At 42.3% G+C, this 21,406-nt stretch overlaps 1 protein-coding gene across 3 annotated transcripts; it reads left to right on the forward strand.

The window, feature by feature from the left end:
• Nucleotides 1–74: 74 nt before the first annotated feature.
• On the forward strand, nucleotides 75–20,703 carry LOC131138171 (periostin-like). 3 transcript variants are annotated; one of them, XM_058086878.1, is made up of 25 exons: nucleotides 75–203; nucleotides 1,733–1,878; nucleotides 1,963–2,112; nucleotides 3,277–3,375; nucleotides 6,850–6,914; nucleotides 6,986–7,143; nucleotides 7,215–7,379; nucleotides 7,446–7,592; nucleotides 7,691–7,832; nucleotides 9,559–9,771; nucleotides 10,790–10,924; nucleotides 11,010–11,158; nucleotides 11,361–11,497; nucleotides 11,868–11,998; nucleotides 12,068–12,198; nucleotides 13,714–13,816; nucleotides 13,902–13,969; nucleotides 14,047–14,092; nucleotides 14,164–14,199; nucleotides 14,968–15,189; nucleotides 15,261–15,296; nucleotides 18,527–18,571; nucleotides 18,673–18,759; nucleotides 20,197–20,232; nucleotides 20,340–20,703. In XM_058086878.1, exons 3-25 carry the CDS (start codon nucleotides 1,994–1,996, stop codon nucleotides 20,396–20,398), a joined length of 2,529 nt encoding a protein of 842 aa, XP_057942861.1. In that variant the 5' UTR covers nucleotides 75–203; nucleotides 1,733–1,878; nucleotides 1,963–1,993; the 3' UTR covers nucleotides 20,399–20,703. The 3 variants fall into 3 exon arrangements, with proteins under 3 accessions (XP_057942861.1, XP_057942860.1, XP_057942862.1); XM_058086877.1 differs by having other exon boundaries at nucleotides 1,733–1,830; XM_058086879.1 differs by lacking the exon at nucleotides 18,527–18,571 and having other exon boundaries at nucleotides 1,733–1,830.
• The last annotated feature ends 703 nt before the right edge of the window (nucleotides 20,704–21,406 follow it).

Below are 21,406 nucleotides of genomic sequence, written 5' to 3' on the forward strand. Positions count from 1 at the left end.
CTACGTTTCTGGCGTATTGATACCTTGCCACACCACTCTAGCTAGTCTCTAGCTACTAGCCGGCTAGCAACTAGCTTCAACCGCATCGTCACAACTACCAAAAGGCTGCGCTACAGATTGGAGGTGCTGCTACTACTTCTTTGTTTCTATGTTGGTACAGTATGTAAAATCAAGGCGCTCAGGAAGGGAGTTCCGGTAATACTGTAAGTATTTATGTTATGTGAATGTACGTATATAGTAAAACCATAAAACCTTGTTGGAGGTGTTTTAATAGGAGTCTTTGCAGATAAAAAAATTGTAATTGTGGGCAAAATTCCAAATAAAAGTGCAGTTTACCTTTAAGAACACTGTGGTTTTGACCTGGAGACAAAGTCTTATCTTCTAACACTACACGTCCTTCTATTAGCGTCAATCAAGCTACCTCCGGAGCGCGTTTGCTTTCAGTCAAATGTTCTCCTCTAGCTCGCTATCTCTGGCCCCGATGTGACAACCCCCTGCTTGTATTACGTACAACAGAAGCAGACTAGATTGGAATAAACCAATAACATCTCCTAACGCATCCATATTAACATACCGTGACATAGAATAGAAACATCCATGTTTAAATGACGTTTGGCGCTTAATTACTGCACTGACAGATTATGACCACTAGAGGGAAACATTGCGTACACTTCGGTGGGGCAGTAAAGGCGACGAAGAAATAAAATATATATAGTTAAATATATACTTTACACTGTAAATCACGTCAAACCCTAGAATAACATCTAAAATTACCAAATATTCAACACTATGTCAATATTGGCTGTTATAATTATATTCTTCACAATTAGCATTTTATATTATGGTTTTATACTTTCAAAAGTACTAATTTGATGTACGCCCGTGTGACGGCACTGACTAATTATGACCACTAGAGGGAGACACATTTCAGACGTAGGATGGCTAAATGTGTAATTTCTATCAGTGCGTCGTGTGTTCATGCACTTTACGAGGATAATAATGCTCACTCTTGATTGACAGCACTGCAAGTGTCAATCATAGTCTTTTTTAAGCCTGAATTTCTGTGTTGGCTCCTACTTGATGTTGTCCCTCAAGGGAGAGGGAAAGTTTTGCAGCATAGAAGATTATTTCAGTCCAGGAGACTGCAAATGAAGACATGCACTAAAAAAAAAAAAGACATTTTGTTGCCGCGCAGAGGCAGTTTGGAAGACAAACAAGTGATGGATCTTCTGCGTAAAAGTCAAAGTAACGAGGAAATCATGAGGCCGCTGGAGGCAGGTCATAAAAGTGCACTCAAGCTTGTAGAAAGAGTGTCGAGCTTTAATCAGCATGGATTCATTACAGACGATTTAAAGACTCGCTTTTACATTGGATTGTTCAAGTGCTATACAACTCACTCAGCAATGATTGCATTGTTATGTTAAACACACAACTTTTTCCTGCGAGGGTAACATACATAGAAATGAAAAGATGCTAGCAATCCTAGCTAGCAATCCTACGCAGATCAATATACAGTGCCAATAAAATGCCAGTAAAACACGTTTTTTAACAATGGAATTGCTGCTCTGTATTAAATATATAACACACTGCAATAAAAAAAATAAACAGGGGCCATCTACTGGCTGTTCTATGGCATCACCCCCACATTGTCAGGTTATGACATTGCCAACTCTGACCTAACACTTTTGCACAGCACTGTTGATTCTGTGTGTGTTTCATTGTGCTTTTGCAGGTGGGATTGTGTGTCTTTTGTAGAGTGTGTACCTCCTGAGGGCGTCCCGGGCGCTCTGGGATGGGATGGAGGTGTGAAAGCTGACTGGAAGCAGCATGGTGAGGGGGAAGGGGGGCTGAGCTGAGTCACAAGTGTTTTAGGTTTAGGTGGGTGGGTGTGTGTGTGTGTGTGAGAGAGCGAGGGGGTATAAAAGAGCTGCCTGATTCACACACGCTCACACGTATCAACAGGGTGTTTTGTGGGGGCGTGCAGACTGACAGGATGCATCAGTTGACAGTAGTGACCCTCCTGATGGTGGCGCTCTGCTCGCTACCAAGCGTGGAATCTTCTGCTTATGACAAGATTGTCAGCCACAGTCGCATCAGGGCCAGGAAGGAAGGGTAAGACGACGACGTACAGTTTTTTAATATTGTTTTGTTTACATTGTGTGCAGGAGGCAGCACAAAAACATAAGAAACATAATAATAATAAATAACAAACCAAAAAAGCAGTAAACGATAATCCAAACAAAAAATTAAGGAAAATTTGGGAATTTATTTGGTAAAAAAATGAACATTAATTGAATGATCTTTTGTTCTATTAAATCAAAGACACAATAAGGGATTTAAGTGTGCATATTTAGTTTTATATTAGTTTGAATAGTTTTATAATTAATAACCAATAACATAACATCATTAAATAAATCAAATGTGATATTAAATGTGGACATGATTTAAAAAGATTTGTAATTAATGTAGATGAAATAATCGTTTAAAAATGTGCATTTCACCAATTTCATTCAATTTCAAATAAAATGTGTGCATCGTGTTATTTTTGAATAATTGTAATTGTTATTAAATAATGTAAAAAAATATTCACATTTTCAGTCAAAACTGTTGCACATTTGCATTCAATCTATGGTTTTATATGCAATATTTTGCAATATTTTAAAATGAGAAAAATGTCAACAAAAGAAGGGTTTTCTTGTGTGCTTGTGTTTTTTTTCCATGTGATTAAACAAAGCAAGGCTGCACAGTGGTGAAGTGGTTTGCATGTTTTCCCTGAGCATGCGTCGGTTTTCCCACATTCCAAAAACATGGCAGGTTAATTGGCGACTCCAAATTGTCCATAGGTATGAATGTGAGTGTGAATGGTTGTTTGTCTATATGTGCCCTGTGATGGCTGGCTGGCGACCCATCCAGGGTTGGCGACCATAGAAAATGGATAGCTGGACGGACGGATGAATTTCTTCTACCATAAAAGTGTTTGCAAAAATATCAAAATAGACTAAAAAAGCTTCACAGTCTTTGTTTCCTGTTCAAAGTTCTAAAATAAGTATTTGTTTGTCAAAGCTGAATCCTAAAAAGGTTTTAGGTGTGTGTTTCCTGCATACAAATGTCAAATCTGTGTTTTATGAAGTTTTAAGTATGTTTCCTACATGTTTCATAACATAAAGACATTCCTTCTCTTCTTTTCATCATCCCATCACTCAACAACTTCCATCTTTTCCCCCCTTTACATCTTTGACCCCCTCTTTCCACCCACATCCTGCCCCCCCCCTTCAGGCCTAATGTGTGCGCCCTGCAGCAGGTTTTAGGGACCAAGAAGAAATACTTCAGCACATGCAGGAACTGGTACAAAGGATCCATCTGTGGCAAGAAGGCGTGAGTGTCATTACTGCGTACATCATTCAAATGCCAGCCCAAAATCCCAAAAGTTAAACCAACTGTTGCATGGAAGTCGTTTTACTACAAAGAGACGTGATACGCAGCAGCGCCTCCATGTCAAACACGTGTGTTCATCATGACCATGCCAAGACCTGGTCAGTGTTGCTACGCTCCTTGGCTTTAAAGGCAGGAAGGAAAGCCCAAAGTAGAGCTTGATTAGGCCACAGGGGAGCTCGATGATTACATTACCAGGAAAAGAAATTAAGCCAGACCCCGTGTGGGTGTGTACACGATTCCGGAGCACAATATTAGGCACACCAGATTGGCACACCATGGTAAACTCCAATTAAAACACCTTAAAAGAGGCAGTTTAGATGGGACATAATGATGGTGACCCATGATGGTTTTGGTATGATTCCCTTTTTAACCAAAATGTTGCCCTCATTTTTTGTCTGGGTTGCACAAAACAAACTCGTCTGTTGTCTTCTACTGTACCGTATTGTCCCGGGGTCCCTTTTTTTTACCAAGTGGGATTGGAAAATATGCCACCATGGGGGCAAAGAAAGTCAGCATTGTCATCAATAATAAGTTCTATCCATTTGTCATTTGTAATTATTTTGTATGATGACAACAAAAATAGCTGATACGGGTTAAATGTTTTGGCAGTACAATGCTATAGCTATTCATGTAAGAACTGAAGTTGCTAGCTATCAGCTCTTTACATTATATCATTATATCCGTCCAAAAATGTACCTCCGGCATTAAAATGGATCAACAAACTGAAGAAACAAAGACTCCCCTTCATACATGTTGAAGTATACTAATAACTTTGTTAAGCATATTCCAGACACATTTTATTATTAATGCGTCACACTCTGAGTTCCTCATCGTGTCTCGGAGCTGCATGGCTGCGCGTGTGTGTGTTCGTGGTGAACATCTGCTGCATGGAGCGCCACGCTGCGACAAACGTGCAACACTGACAAAGTCCAGGTGGCGCAGCCTCCATTATCACATCCTCAGAGCCATGACATCATGGCTTCTTGACGTCCAGCTGTGCACACATGTTTACGTATTTGACATGGAAACAAAAAAGTATCACAACAAGCTGGTTGTGTGTGTGTGTGTGTGTGTGGGTGGGTGAAAAGAATGTGGCTCTTATTGGGACGAACAGAGCTCATATAGATGAGGAACACCACACAGGAAGTTCTCCATTAGCTTTAAAGCTCACGGTGAAAGTGCCTTGAATGCACCGCCAGGCTGACTGCATGAACAAAAATGAATGGTGTGGATGCTGAGAGACGAATGCAGTCCTCATTTGAACACTGAGAGAGTCAAACATTTCTGGTATGATAGTTGAGCGTTCCTAAAGTTTCAGATAATGAGGTTTGCACATTTGGAAGTGAGCCCTGAAAGAAGTTTGGGATGGCTCAAAATGCTCGGTCTTCAAAAGGCATGGTAAAACTGCCCCTTTGTGATGTCACAGAGAGGCAGAGTTCCTTATATGGGCGTGTTTGTAAGCCGGATAAGTGCTCTGCCCTCCTCCAAGCTTTGCTCCACAGTTGTTTAGAATTCCGAAAAACGCCACCATCAGGCACAAGTGGTTGGAGTTCCTGATTCCTATCAGCAAAAAAATGGATTTTAACCTGTCAACGGCATTTCACACTGGACTGTTTTGGGGAACATGGGTCAGTATGCAGCTGGACTAGCCGAAGCCTTTGCAACGTTACTTAGTCGTGTGAACTGAGCAAGCAGTAAGTAACAATTTATCTGTGTCCTGTTTATTTACAGTACTCGTTAGTGTGACCAACCACAGCGGGGAGGCGGGCCGTGAGTGGAATATATTAAAACAGACCGTTTTCGCTGGGACCACAAAATCCAAAGAAATACAGCTGAATAGGTGCAGATTCTGGAAGAACTAGAGCACTTTCTGTGCTGGTTATTGTGTGTAGCTGCTCTATAGGAATCCACAACTCAATACAAAGGGCCTAAAAACGAGCATAATAGATAATAATATCCCCTTTAGCTTGATACTGAGAGAGTAAAGCACGGATTGTGTGACTGGCGAGCATTCATTATGTAAATGAATGAAACAAACATTTGCTACGCTGAGAGTAAACGATCCCTTGAAGGCTGAGAGTATATTCTTCATTGTGACTGATGAGAGTCGATTGTTCATTGCTGGCAGAGTATAGCATTTAGAAGAAAGGTTATGTAAATGCCAAGAGTGAAGGGTTCAGTGCTGAGATACAACAGCATGCATGCCGGGAGAGTATGGCATTCAATCATGAGGATGAGGATATTATTAATAGTGCCAGGGCTGGAAAACACGTGTTGCACACATTGCTTAAGACAGAGCGACTGAAGCATTCATTGTGCCTGCTGAGTCCAGCATTTGTGTAAAGGTGGAAATAAATGGGGATTGATTGTGTCACTGTTGAGATATGATTGAGTATTTGCTTAAATGCTGGCATGAAATGTATGGCATTCCTGGTGAAAAAAGGGGAGTCTGATGAAGTAGCCTGGAAGAAGCTGGATGAATGAGTGGATGGTAAGAAAGTCGAGCATTCACCCTCTAAGTCAGGGGTCGGGAACCTTTTTGGCTAAGAGAGCCATGAAGACCAGATATTTTAAAATGCGTATCTGTGAGAGCCATATACATTTTTTTAAACATTGAATGCAATAAAATGTGTGCATTTTTATGTAAGACCAACAGTTTTAGATATAATGGGCTCTAATTACGTAGACCAGGCACACTACCCCACGCCAATGGGGTGTGGCCAGCACACTTTCGTGAGCAGCGCAGTGTCCAATAATAAATCAAATACTTGCTGCCATTAATACAACTTCTGCTGCTGCATGGTTTTGCACCGTACTCAGTATATTTCATTCTTTTGGCCATCTTTGTCAGAAGGCTTGGTTCTGCAGCTTTAGCTAGGTGACTATGTTGACATCTCAATGACCGAGGTAGACAGTAATAATCGAGTTTTAGTGTTTGACCTGGAAAATATCATCAGGAAAGATAGATATGGTCGGCCGTATTGCAGTAGAAAATAGATGAACGAATTAAAATGCATAAGAAAGTTGTTGATTTTGAATATTTTTAACAGTGATTTCTGTGATGGTTTACTTTAAAATGTTAGCAAAAATGCATTTTTATTGTGGTAAGAAATGCTTGAGAGCCAGATACAGTCATCAAAAGAGCCCTACCTGGCTCCCGAGCCATAGGTTCCCTACCTCTGCTCTAAGTGCTGAGTGTAAAATCGTGAATGCTGACTGTTAAACATAAATGTATTATTTTTCTCAGTCCAAACATTGAAAAATTGAACAATATTGGACTTTTTCAGACTACGGCACATATTTGCATGAGGGTTGTTATGATGTGCTGTGATGTATTAAGCAGCATTATCTCAGTTGTAGCTTGGTCTCTGTTGTTGCTCTGCTAATGTAATGTTCCTCTATCGCCCCCTGCAGCATGGTAGTGTATGAATGCTGCCCCGGCTACATGCATCTGGATGGCATGAAAGGATGTCCTGCAGGTTGGTGCCGCTCAGCATTCATCGGCTTTTGCTGCTTCTTCTTGTAAAAGTCTTCTTCTGCTCCTAAAAAGTGGCCCCCATCGACCATGTGTACGGCACGCTGGGGCTGATGAAGGCCACCACCACGCAGCAGTACTCTGACATGTCCCAGCTGAGGGCGGAGATTGAAGGCAGGGGCTCGTTCACCATGTTCGCTCCCAGCAACGACGCCTGGGAGCAGCTGGACACCGTAAGTACAATTTGGCAGTGAATCCTTGCTCTGTCGCCGCCCGTGTGGCTGACCGCCGCCATGTCTTCCAGAGTGTTCGATCGACGTTGGTTAGCAACGTGAACATGGAGCTGTACAATGCCCTCCGCTACCACATGGTCAGCCGCCGCCTGCTGACCAAAGACTTGAAGGACGGCATGACGGTCACGTCCATGTTCAACGACCTGGGTCTCTACATCAACCACTACTCCAACGGCGTAGGTCTGCAGAGTCATTCAGGTGATGAACAGAATGAAGGTTAACAATGCTTTAAATCTGTGAAGGTGGTGACCATCAACTGTGCCAGGATCATCCACGCTAACCAGGTGGCCACCAACGGTGTGGTGCATGTCATCGATCGTGTCATCAGCGCCGTGGGCAACACCATCAAAAACGTTCTGGACGTGAACGACGAACTCTCCTCCTTCAGTGTACGCTTTTCAGTATACTTTACTAGGCTGAAAAAGAGGCAAATGCTAACTTCCTTACTATGGGGACGAGGTCAATGAACCGTGAACTGTGCTCGCAGGCGGCCGCGCTGGCCTCGGGCGTGATGGACAAGCTGGACCAGCCAGGACACTACACACTGTTCGCACCGACTAACGCTGCCTTTGACAGGCTGGGGCCGGGCCACCTGGAGCGCCTCATGGGGGACAAAGCCGTCATTGCAGGTAACCGTTTATATTTCACTCAATATTGTCATTGGCTGGGTTTACACTCATAGTTCATGCAGTCATTGGTCGGTCTATGTATCAATCATTACATGCAACTGCTTAGACCAATCGTTCTCAATTATTTTCTGTCATGCAGGGGACAGAAATGTTTTTCAGGCCCCCCCTACTATTGAGGGGGGGGCATTTATTCATCGGTACAAACCAGCATTCTGCATACAATCACCAGATTATCAGTGGATGAATAAATCTAGCCGAGATAATGTCAGCTACAACTGTCAAATGAAGTTTACTTACGGACCCCCAGACACTATTTTGAGCTGAAGGAGCATTGTTTATTGAGCCTATTCCAGCTGTCTTTGGACCAGAGGCGGGGTACACCCTGGACTGGTGGCCAGCCAATCACAGGGCACATATAGACAAACAACCATTCACACTCACATTCATACCTATGGACAATTTGGAGTCACCAATTAACCTAGCATGTTTTTGGAATGTGGGAGGAAACTGGAGTACCCGGAGAAAACCCACGCATGCACGGAGAGAACATGCAAACTCCACACAGAGATGGCTGAGGGTAGAATTGAACTCGGGTCTGCTAGCTGTGTGGCCTGCGCGCTGATCACTCGACCTCTGTGCAGCCTGTTTGAATTCAGCCTCATTGAATTCATATTGAGTGTTATTTTCAAGTACATTTATACATACATGTATTTATTTAATTTTACAAGAAAAAGTAATCATTTGATATGATATTATGAGGAAAAATAACAGCATTTTAGTCACAGAGTTGAAAAAGAGATTTTTTAAAAAAGATTTTAAAAAAAGATGACATTTTTTTTAAGTCGTAATCTTTGAGAAACAATAAAACAATGAATAATGCTGATATAATGAGGTTGACGTCTTCTGAGAATAATGTCAAAACACTGTGGGGACAAAGTTAGAATTACAAGAAGAACAAAGTTGAAAAAAAATAATTTCATGAAAGGATGCAAGGGCATGTCAAAATGGCCCTTGCATCCTTTCCTTTTTCAGTACGTGGCCTTTTGTGGCAGGGGGCATGGGTTCATCAGGAAGGGCACTAAGCAAAACCATTCATGCAGTTGACTCACTGTGGCACTCCTGAGAGGGGAAACCCGAAAGTGGCAGTGGGGGGGGTTAAAACACAATTCATCCCGAGAGTGATGGAAGTACAGCAAAATGTTGTTTAGGCCACTAAACAAGGCCACTAGGTAGCACCTACGATTAAATGTTCTTCAGCAATTGACTTTAACAACATTTAAGATCATTGACTTTGTAACCTGCAGGGTTGCTGGTTTATTTGCTCAACACTATCCGTCTCTGGGAACATTTAGCATTGTTAGCATGCAGGAGGACGAATGAGACAGATTTATGTGTCCAAAGTGGCAGATTATCAACAATTTAGTCATAGATTGGTCAGCCAGGAAGCTGCTGCCAGTTTTCATGTCCTTGGTGAGTCACGTCCTCTGGAGACGATTCTGTCACATTTGGCTAACAGATCACCTTGGAAGTGGAACTGGAAGTGTTTTTCATGTTCTAATCAAATCTGTGCAATCTTTGCTGCGGTTTGTTTGCTCAGTTTTACAATAAGTGCTGTAATCTCATATGTAAATATTGAAGAAGTGCCTCATTATTTCATGGAGAGCAGGAGAGGCCTGACATGATGTTAGCAAACTTCACCGTAATCTGTCCTCTCCTAACCACTCAGCCTTGGTCAACTACCATCTGCTGAAGAGCGTACAGTGTTCCGAGGCCATCATGGCGGGCACCGTGTACGAGACGGCCGAGGGCAGCAGCATCGAGGTCGGCTGCGATGGCGACAGCCTGACGGTCAACGGCGTCAAGATGGTGCTGAAGAAGGACATTGTTACTACCAATGGTGTCATCCACCTCATTGACCAGGTGCTCGTGCCCAACTCAGGTAAGATATACATGGACAAAAGTATTGAGACACATGAAGGATCAATCAATCAGGGATTGGACTGGAGTGCCTAATCTCTAAAATACACTGCACACTGTTTAAAAGTGCTTTCAGTAAGCCCTACAGTGTGTGTGTGTAACTTTAAGGCTAATGAGCTGTGTTGGTCTCAGACAGTGTGTGTGTCTCCAAGAGGTGCTATTGTGTACTTAATCAGCTTTTGACATATACACCTTAAAGGGGACCTATTATGCTTTTTCCACTTTTCTGACCTATAAATATAGTTAGAATATTGTATTCTCGTGTTAAACGATGCTAAAGTTTCAGATAATGAGGTTTGTGCATTTGGAAGTGAGCCCTGAAAGAAGTTTGGGATGGCTGAAAACGCTCTGTTTCAAAAGGCGTGGTAAAACTGTGCCTTTGTGATGTCACAGAGAGTGGACTTCCTTATTTGGTTCATAGTTAGGAAGCATTTTGGGCATGTGGGCATGCCTGGAGTCGGGCCGTGGGTGGACTCAATTAAAACAGAACGCTTTGGCAGGAAGCACAAATCAAAGGAAATACAGCTGTGCGGATTATTGTGTGGAGCTGCTCTATAGGAGACCACAAGTCAATACAAAGGGTCGAAAAATGAGCATAATAGGTCCCCTTTAACTGCACTTGTCCAATGTAGTAGACACCATATATCACATACAACATAACATTAAGGTATGGGACATGAGGACACAAATGTAAGCAACAGGATAGCATAGGTAAGACATAACACATAGCATACATAGGTATGTGATGCTATAGTGATAATTAAAAACAGGTTCTTTTAAAATGTCCCAATGTCACTAATGTAAAACCGAGGACCTTTAATTATTCATCTTAGCAACACATGTTGGAAGTGTGTGCACTCTTGTAAAAATGATCGTCCGAAGTGTGGAAGCTGTTAAAAACAGTCCATTTTCTCCAATTTCCACTCCCTGTATTTTGTCCATGTGTCATGGTTGCAGTGTGTCCTCATATTGTCTTTCAGCCAAGGACGTGATGGAGCTGATGGGCCAGTCCCAGAGCACCTTCAATGACATGGTGTCAGAACTGGGCTTAGCCGCAGCATTGGGCCCAAAGACGGAGTACACGCTCCTTGCTCCTCTCAACGCCGCCTTCACCAGTGAGAACTTTGGTCTTCATTGCGTCCTGTGCAGCATCTTGAAGACACTTTGATGATCTCATGCATCTGAGCTTTCATTTGTCAGATGAGGTGATGGCCACAGACCAGACGCTGCTGAGGTACCTGCTGGAAAACCACATCTTGAAGCTGAAGGTCACACTGAGCGAGCTCTACAACGGCCAGCTGCTGGAGACGCTGGCTGGAAAGCTGCTGCGAGTCTTCATCTACCGAACGGTCAGCTCCTGTGGGAGTGGAGTTGTTAGGAACATTACGAGGCTCCCTGCGAGTGCGAACATGACTCAGTGGTAAACAGACGTCATGGAAGCCTGGCAGATGATCTGTGATGTTTCCCATCGTGTGCACTTCATCTGGCTTCGCTTTTGTTTTGCTGATTGTCATCAGTCCATCAGCCAGATGTCTGTTTTTCTCACATCAGGCTGTGTGCATCGAGAACGCCTGCATGGTGCGAGGCAGCAAGGAAGGGAGCAATGGCGTCCTCCACCTCATCAGGTCCATCATCAGACCCTCTGAGAAGACCACCTACCAGATCCTGAAGACAGATGGACGCTTCAAGTGAGAGCATTTTCTTCTCCTGTTCTGTCAGTATGTCAGTTTGACGCCAGAGAGGACAAACACGAGAAGAAACCCAAGAACCCACATGATTTTGAAGGATATCGAAGTCATTGACTAAGGTATCTGGGGTCAACTTTGTACCAGCCACTGTCACAGTCCACCAGGGTAGTAGTCTATGTCAACAAATTATTATTTTTTGATTGACATCATGGTAGTACTCAAATTCACACGGGGATGGGGTCAGCCTGTATCCTTCGGTCACATGTTCCAACTGCTCATTAAATTCAAAGCTGCTTCAAATTCAAGAACCCTGTGAGTTTTCTTGCTAAGCAAGATGCGTTTTCTTTGCTTGTCTTCGTAATGAATGCAGAATCTTCCTGTCGCTGATGGAGACGGCGGGTCTGACGGATCTGCTAAAGCAGGAGGGCTCCTTCACCGTCTTTGCGCCGACGGACGACGCCTTCAGCGACCTCAGCCAAGACGACATGACGTTGCTTAAAAGTCAGCACTCTGCATTAAAGTAACACAACAAGAACAACCATGACATCGACTAACGACACTTCGTGGCAGGCGACCTGAACGTTCTGAGGACCATTCTGCTCTATCACGTGGGCCACGGCATCTTCATCAATGGCGGCCTAGAAGGGGGCGTGACTAACCTGCTGAAAACGTTGCAGGGCAGAAACTTGCAAGTTATGTCTGTAAGTACATCCGACACATTCTGCTTCACTCTGGAAAATACACCTGCTCAGCTGATGATTTAGTCTAGCCAAGCTAGGGCCTTAAGTTGGGGCCTTAAGTCTACCCTACCCTAATTTATTTACACGCATTTTTGGAGTAATACAAAAACATGCAAGCAAATTGTTCAAGAAATGTTTGGATACTACAAAATAGGGCTGAGATTGAGGGCTGAGATTGAACTCACATTCTCAGCCTTCAAAGGCAGCAGCTGCACCATTACACTACCAGGCACACATGGTCTTAGGTTACTTATTGTCCTTCTGCCTTGGGCTGATTTGGTGCTCATCCTTTGCGCATTTACCAAGAATGCGCCCTCTTCTGCAAAATGAATAGTGGGGCCTTACGCACAGTTCATGTTCTCTGTGTATGGAGGGGTCACCCTGCATTTAATTCCTTAATGGCTGCACATGAACACACATTCCTTTAGGTTGGGCATTCCAGCCTTCACCCGCTCCAACAAGAGCATCAAAGAGGCAAAGTTAATCTAGAAGCTCAGAGATGATCTCTGGAGGACGGCCAGACATAATAAAGGCCATCCGGCTGTCATTTCCATCAACGTTTCCTCTTTGGTAGCCCAAATCACAGCCTTCTCCACCTTCTACCCTTCATGTCTGCTTTATCATCACTCATGCAATCTCATAACGTCTGGAAGGGATGGTGGGCGTGAAAGGAGACAGGAAGTAGTGCAGAGGAGGTAAAACTTATCCCTGACTGACTCAGCTGTCCACCTTCACAGCAGCCTTCTGATTGCAGGAAGTTGACTAGCAGCTGCCTGCTTTGTCCATCAAGTCTCAGCACTCCTCCGTATTATTACTTCACAAAACCAACACAGGAAGCAGAGTTTGTCTTGTTTTAATGCAGTTGTCACTTTGTTTTAATCAGCTTCCAAGCAGAACTATGATTTTTCAGCGTGATCTCACATGTCGCATGTTACATGTCCTGTGTTACGGCTGTCGTGGAATGTATTTCCCTCCATATTTTTATCATAACATTGAAAATATACAGTGGTGTGAAAACGTCTTCCTGGTTGTTTGTCACACTTAAATGTTTCGGATCATCAAAAAATTTTAATATTTAAAACACAGATATTATTATTATTATTATTATTATTATTAATAATAATAATAATAATAATAATAATAATAATAATAATAATAATAATAATAATAATAATAATAATAATAATAATAATAATAATTGAATAAATATTAAATAACACAGATGAACACAAAATGCAGTTTTTTATTTTTAAGAAAAAAATAAAAAACTAAAACCGAAAACTACTGTACATGGCCCTATGTGAAAAAGTCCATCAGAGTGTCCGTTATGTTTCTTTTTACTACAAATATTTTTTTTGTTCAACTACACAAGCCAGGAGAAGTCTTACAGCCACAACACAACAGTATTTCCATCTGTGGCTTACTATGATATGCTGTGATGCATCATCCATTGCTGTCCTCCTGTTTTTGTCCCAGGTGAATAACTCCATCCATGTGAACTCAGTAGACGTTCCAGACAGTGACCTGATGGCCACCAATGGTGTGATCCATGTGGTGAAGAACGTTCTCTATCCTGCAGGTAAGCTCAACAAACATATTTTACACACACATACACACACACAAGTCAAAGCATGGTGATGTTCCACTCTGATGTTCCCCTGTAGACCTTCCTGTGGGCCGCCAGGACCTGCTGCTCCTTCTCAGGAAGATCATCAAGTACATCAAGATCCAGGTATAGTGGCCAGAGCAGACAGTACAGACAGGATGTTTGGGGAATTCTGTGTGATCCTACTGGTTTGTCTTCTTTAGTTTCTGTCAGGATTCTCCTATGCTGAGATCCCACTCACTTTCATCAGTAAGTTTCCTTCCATTCTTACTCTTCACCCCCCACCCTGTTCATGGGCTGAATCTCTCTGTTGTCCACAGAGAGGACCATCACTACAACGGAGTACACAGAGCAAAGTGAGTCTGTTGCAACATTGTTTGACGGATACTATGTTTGTGGAAGAATAAGCTTGTAAAACGGGTATGGATATGGCAATCCGGCAGGTCCATTATCATTGATGGCACATATTCCACAGACACACTCTAAAGTCTTCCCAGAGGAGTTAGTCATTAGGGGTACTGGGGGTTTTCTCTGTGGGACAATCAATTATGCCATTTATTTATTTTTTGCTGCACCTTGGGGCCTCTTTTGCACAACGGGGTTGCATTCACAGCAAATGTGCAAAGGATGCACATTGCTGCCATGACATGTGCATTTGTGCTATTTGATCCTAGCCCTGGACAGTTTTTTTTTTTAAAGGGGACACAAGAGCAGCCTTAACCAAAAAGTCCAGGGCAACATTTTTGTCAACCCCGCCCAAAAATATCAGTCAGGTGTTTCTTAACAACTTTTGGATTTACGACAGCGACTTGTGATTTGAAATCCAAACTGGATCAGAACCCTGCATTCATTCATGGAATTTTGCTGGCTGCCAGACCCTGATTACATCCAAGCTTCCTGTCATGATCCAGACTTAAATCCTTCGGGATGTGTCGGCATATCAAATCCTGGTCTTTAGTAATGATGTAATTAGACTGTCAGAGTCTTGGAAGTCTTGGTCCAGTGCACTTCCCCTCGGGAACGCTGCATGCCTTCACATATTGGGTAACTTAGCACAGATAAGGTATGATATGTTGCATAGATGTCTTTCCTTGCGAGGGTATTTATGTCAACACTCCCCACAGCTCCCGGACAAACACATTTGATCCGGGTCATCGAAGGAGATCCGTCGGTCACCAAGCTCACCAAGGTGGTGGAGGGAGACCCCACCTATACCAAGGTAACACAGGTCATTGAAACAGAACCCACAGTCACCAAGGTAGTGGTGAAGGGCGAGCCCTCAGTTACCAAGGTAACCAGGGTCATCGGGGAGCCGAGCATTACCAAGGTCATCAGAGTTATCGATGGTAAGCGGGCCGTCGTATACGTGATGATGACGCGATGATAGATGATCAATGACAAGTCTTACTGGTCACAGGTGGAGAGGCGGACTCGGGCGGGAAGACCATCACAGGTCAGTTTCCTTCTGCGTGGTCTCTGTGGTTCTTGGCGATCTTTTGTTTGTCATCTAACCACCATCATCCCAGTAACTCGGTGGTCCTCAGACATCATTCTCATGGTGTGCACTGGAATTTGAACATCTGGTGATTTGAGCATTGGTCGCACCCGGAAGGATACACGACATCGCAGTCTAGACTATCCTATGTATACTTTGACAATGCCTGTAGTCACACAGATCCTCACCAAACTTTAATGCGGTCTTCCTGGGAACATGTGCCTTCCCGTCACAAGGGTTGACAGAGATGGGTTGTTTAGTGGTAATCAGAACTATTTACTTGTCTCGGGTTATCGCCATCAGTATTGCAGTATTGCATTCAGTACCTGTAAGTAACAGGTTTTATATGCTCTAGCTACAAAAATATCCTACTTACTTTTTTACTTTCTGGAAATTCATCGAGGTTGAGCCTGGTAACAATAAACAAGGGGCGACTGAGATTTTTGAGCATACGTAAATACGACAAATTGTCGTTCCACAATAAGAGTTGCAAAGTGAGTGATAAGAATATCCACTTACTGTTTTTCTTTGTATTTGTCTTTATTTAGACGGCACATACACATGACAAAGGGACTGTGGACTTGTTTGAGTTGGCCATACGTAGCGTACATACTGTATATGGTGTTGGTATATTCCACTGCATCACACTTGCATTCATACCTATGAACAATTTGGATGAACCTAACATGCATGAGATTTGTGCACGATTATTGCACAGGATTTTTGTATATAGACCAGGGGTGGGCAAACTACGGCCCGGGGGCCACATCCGGCCCGCCAAGTGTTTGAATACGGCCCGCCCAATCTTTCCAAAGTATTTCATTTAAACTCAACATACAACCTGGCATCATGGCCTGAGCCAACCTTTTGATGGTTTTATCAATTTCGTTTTTTGACATGGTCTGTTGTTTACAAAGTGCTCCTGAAAAAAGGGACACAAGCACATAATAATAATAATTATTATTATTATTAAATTAATAATAATTATTATTAGATTATTATAATTATTATTAGAACTATTATGATTATTATAATTATTATATTAATGCTAATTATTATATTAATTATATATAATATTATTGTTATATTTGCATATTTTACATAATAATAATAATATAATAATTATTATGTTAATTTTATTGTAATTATTATAATATTTTATTATTTTTAAAATATTGAAATATAAATATAAAATAATAAATAATAATAGCAGATTGCATGACAATTTTACAGATACAATAATACCAGGTGGACTGTTACGTGTAAAATATATAGTCTGCCCCCCGTAAATTTTGTCATATCAATGCGGCCCGTGAGTCAAAAAGTTTGCCCACCCCTGATATAGACTGTGACAGCTACAGGAAGGAAAGACCTGCGATATCTCTCCTTCACACACTTTGGCTGTATCATCCTGTCACTAATGCAGCTCCCTAGTGCAACAACCCAGGACAGAGCTGGCCTTCTTTGTTTGTTTGTCCAGCCTCTTCTACATTCATTTAAATTCATTTAAACCGAGCCAGGAAAATATGGCACTTTTTCAATAATTTTCAGTGAATGTAAAGCATTTTCTTTCCGTCATTTCAAATTACTTTTTCCAAAAGGGAATACATTTAGCATGAATGATATGTATGTAACATCATACATTTGACATAGTTGTGTTTTAGTTCTATATTTACTTGGTTTGTATTATATCCTCTGTCTTTTTACTTTAAGCACAAATAGCTGTGGCTTCTTAAAGGGGACCTATTATGTTGTGGACTCCTATAGAGCAGTTACACACAATAACTAGCACAGAAAACTTTCTAGATCTTCCAGAATCTGCACATATTCCAGTTGTATTTCCATGCATTTCCAAAACAATCTGTTTTAATTTATTCCACCCACCGCCCGCCTCAGAGCACGCCCATTCCGCTGTGTTTGATCGCACTCCCAAGCGCTCCTTGTTACTTTCAAACTACTACTGAATATTTGTGGGAATATGAGTTGATAATAAATGAATAAAGCCTTTGTTTAGTGGTTAAAATCTACTGGCTGGAAACCTACCGTGACTTACCGTGTATGAACTAAAACAGAGGTAACGTAGGCCCGCGTTTACTGAGTGCAGGCATAGTGTGTACGACATTAATGTACCGGATGGCTTCTCCTGGCCAACGCTGTAGTTCTCTCTCCAGTGGACGCACAGCAGCATGCTGTCCGACATTAATGCACCCTTCCCGGCGAGAGCGTGCCTCTTCTGGCTTCATCAACAGTTTAGTGGATATTTCATGTTCATGTCCACAAAAACATCAAAATATTTTTCTCTTGCTGGGAATCGCCAACTCCAACCACTTCGGCCTGAGCTTGCCTTGTAGAACGATATCCTGGGAGCCATTGCTAACAACCGTAAACAGAGCGAAGTAGAGCTCTGTGGAGGGCACATGCCCATATAAGGAAGAAGTCCGACTCCTTGTGACGTCACAGGGAGCCAGTGTTAGAAAAAACTCTGAAACCGAGCGTTCAGAGCCATTCCAAACTGTTTTCAGAGGTCACTTCCAAATACGCAAACCTCATTAACTGAAACCTTGGCAATGATACAACATTTTAACTACATTTATAGGTCAGAAAAGTGGGTTCCCTTTGAGGGTTAAGTTTCCTTGACTGATAAAGGCTTATTGAGGAAAATCTGGTCATTTATTCAACATCAGGAAAGTGAAGTCTTCTATTAAATTCTACTTGGGGGTTTCATGCACCTATTAAAAACTTTATTGGTCGGTCTTTCGTGGCAGCTCATAAAGTTGGCCAGTGAGAGGAGAGTGATGCCGGTTAATGTGAAAAAATAAATTCTGCAGCCTCCCCGCAGCTGCAAAGTCCATCTAGAAGCGTAAATCATGCAGACGGTCCCGCTCGGTCTCATCATAAAATATTTGGAGACTTCCTGCTTGATGATTTCGTCATAGCTGCGATCTGGCTGGCGTGTACGAGGACACTGTGCACCATGATGTTGGATGTCTGTCCCTCTGTCCTCACCCCTCCATGAGTCCATCATTAGTGTCGCCCCCGCTGCATGTGGTGTGCATGTGGACGAAGGGAGTAGGTGTGGTGGAGGGCGTGGTGTCCACTGGGTGTGTGTGCCTATCTGTTTGTCCATCTGTCAGTCAGTAGCGTTAATTGAATGACTTTATATGACCTTCTTCACTGCCGGTTTGAAGGTGGAGCCCGCTTCACTGCGGAGATCGAGCCTCATGTCATTGAGGGTAGGCTTCCATTTAAAAACAAAAAGGTGTCTGTGTCCTCTTCATGTAAGCGTGCATCTACGTCTGTGTGGCTAATGTTTCGTGTTTGGTCACTCACTCAGGACCCGACTTCTCCAGGATCACCACCATCCATGGCGACCCCAACCTGATCGACCAGGAGTCTGAGAGAATCACCAAACTCATCCAAGGTGACGTTCTAGCTAAGGATTGATTGATTTAACAGAAATCCTTTCCACAAAGTATGACAAAATATCTGGTGAGACAACGAGGAAATATGTCATGATGAGCAAATGACAGGAAATGGAACCTACACAGCGAATCAGTGTGGAAAGCGGTGCAGCTCACCTCACTCCCTGACATCTTCAGAGTTGTACTGGACATCGGCTTTTAGCTTGATGCCTTACATCTGCCTCGCCTCTATCTGACTCCACCGAATGGTACCGGTGGTAGTGGTCAAAAGTACCAGTACCAGCCATTTTGACAGATTTTTCAAGGCACACAGATTATTGAGTTCTATGTCTATATAAAATGAAACATTAGACTTCCCACCTTTTGTCAAAAAAGAATTTTCTGTCTACCTTTTTGCGTTCTTTAGTAATCAGTAGTAGAACATATGGAGGTTTCAGGAAAATAACAGTTCCTGACTAAAACAAGAAAAAAAACTTTTTGTGAAAACATACATTTCAATCACACTTTGACAACAACTATACCACACCATAAACAATACCAAAAATAGCATTTATTTACACGTATAACAGCATGAAGTGTTTACAATTTTCACATTTGAGTGCGTATAAATTTCCCTACTTACGTAAATATATAATCTGTTCAGTGTGTTTTTACATGCAAATGATCTATGCCGAGCTCTTATCAGATGTGGCTGTTTTTATGGCATGAGTGTGCAGTTGGGTCATCACCACGCTCCAAAAAACCTAAAGACGTGTAAACACATTTGTGGGTCCTTGTGTTCGGGTTTATAAAAATGTATAAATACATGTTTGGTGCCGAATGGGTTGGGGGTTGAGTGTACTACACTGTAAACCCGGATAAACACAAATTTACTTAAAAAATGAAAAGGAAACCGGTTGCCCTAAAAAAATGAAGTAATGAAATGATAACTTGAGTGAGTTCAAATGAAGGACTTTAAAAGGTACTTAACTTGGTATTTCAGGCACAATGCACTAAAAGCCAACTTCATTCAACTTAAAATAATTCACAAACATAAACCACCATTAAACTTAATATCTTAAGTTCATTAGAATCAACATCAGGTTGATTTAACTTACAATTATGTGTAAAGTCAATTGTTTTGTATAATTGTTTTACTTAATATTTTAAGTTCATTACGATAAATGAATAAGTTTATTCAACTCATAATTAGTAGTGGCTTTAATTGTAATAAAAAAGAAAAGCAAATGACAAAAGTGCATTGGAATTTTTTTCTTTTACTTCTCACATAGAGTCCAGTGATAAACACACTGGAAAATCACTGGAAAATGATCTTGTTTTGCGTGACAAGACACACATCCCAGGCACAATTACACCACCTGTACTGTCTTAGAACACCCTGGAGGTTCTATTATGTACAGTATGTGTATGTTCAATAAACCTTCTCCGTCTTGCAGCGGGAGGGAGGTTTGCTGCGGCCAGGAATGGTCCAGGTAAATAACTTCCACCACATCAAATCACTTCTTTTGTCAGTGCAAACATGACAAACCATACTTATTGGCGCTCATTCTCATGTCACTCCTGTGGTCTTCTTCCTCAGCCGGCATGAAGAGGAGGAGGACACGGCTGGTGAGGCGTCACCACAAGCCAAATCAGTGAAACGAGCTCATTGATGGATTATCTTGTGGACCAGCAGGAAGAGATCAGTGCAGTCCCAATGTATTTTTGTACCGTGTCCAAGCCAACCGTGCATGAATACTGTCATGCTCGTGTTCTGAACATTTGCTGTGAGCTAAGACGGTGAAGGTGACGCGTATGACAGATATTTGTTTTTCATGGTTTTGCCTTTGGGGGCATTTCCTAAGCTTTTTATGGTGCTTGCATCCAGCACAGTGGATGCTTTTGAATAAAAAGACTAAACGTGTAGGGGATGTCACTCTGTAAATTATCATCATTAAAATACATTTTATTCTGTTTTTACTGGTTCTTTTCTTGAAGAAAGAGACACAGGCACAGATAGCAGATTGTATGACACTATTCCAGATGGTGGACTGTTAGAATTGTGAGCTTAAACATGTAGCAAATATATAGTCTGGTCCCCCAACCCGTGCCATTTTGTTAACAGTGAGTCCCTCACGTCAAAAAGTTTGTTGCAGAGGCAGGCTGTGCCGCCCCAGGTACCACACTTGGCTATTGGGGTGGGGTCAGGAGCTTGGCATCAAAGGAACGAAGGGTACGGTTTGGGGAGTGAAAATGGAGGAGGTCGGTGAAGTAAGGGGGGGTGGGCTTATGTAATTCTTTCAAAGGGAGTAGCAGGATTTTAAAGTGTATATGGTATTGGACAGGAAACCAGTGGGGGTTTTATAGGATGGGGGGGGCTTATAAGAGTGAGTGAGTAAACGGGTAGCAGAGGTCTGAATATACTGTCGTTTATTGAGTTTTGCGTGGAAGTCCGTGGAAAATGCTGTTACGGTAATCAAGTCTGGTGGGGATGAAAGCGTCAATGAGGGTTTCATGACATCATAACCTAATTTGCATAACTGGCATTGCTGCTGGAGGAGAGACAATGGGCAAGGGCAAAGGCGGCTGTCAAATGATTAAAAACTTGATTCAGATTAATCAGTTTTTCAATTAATTGGGATTAATCACCTTTCGCAAATATGTGTG

The sequence above is a fragment of the Doryrhamphus excisus genome, chromosome 11 (assembly GCF_030265055.1).
Source record: "Doryrhamphus excisus isolate RoL2022-K1 chromosome 11, RoL_Dexc_1.0, whole genome shotgun sequence".
NCBI classification, from domain to species: domain Eukaryota; kingdom Metazoa; phylum Chordata; class Actinopteri; order Syngnathiformes; family Syngnathidae; genus Doryrhamphus; species Doryrhamphus excisus.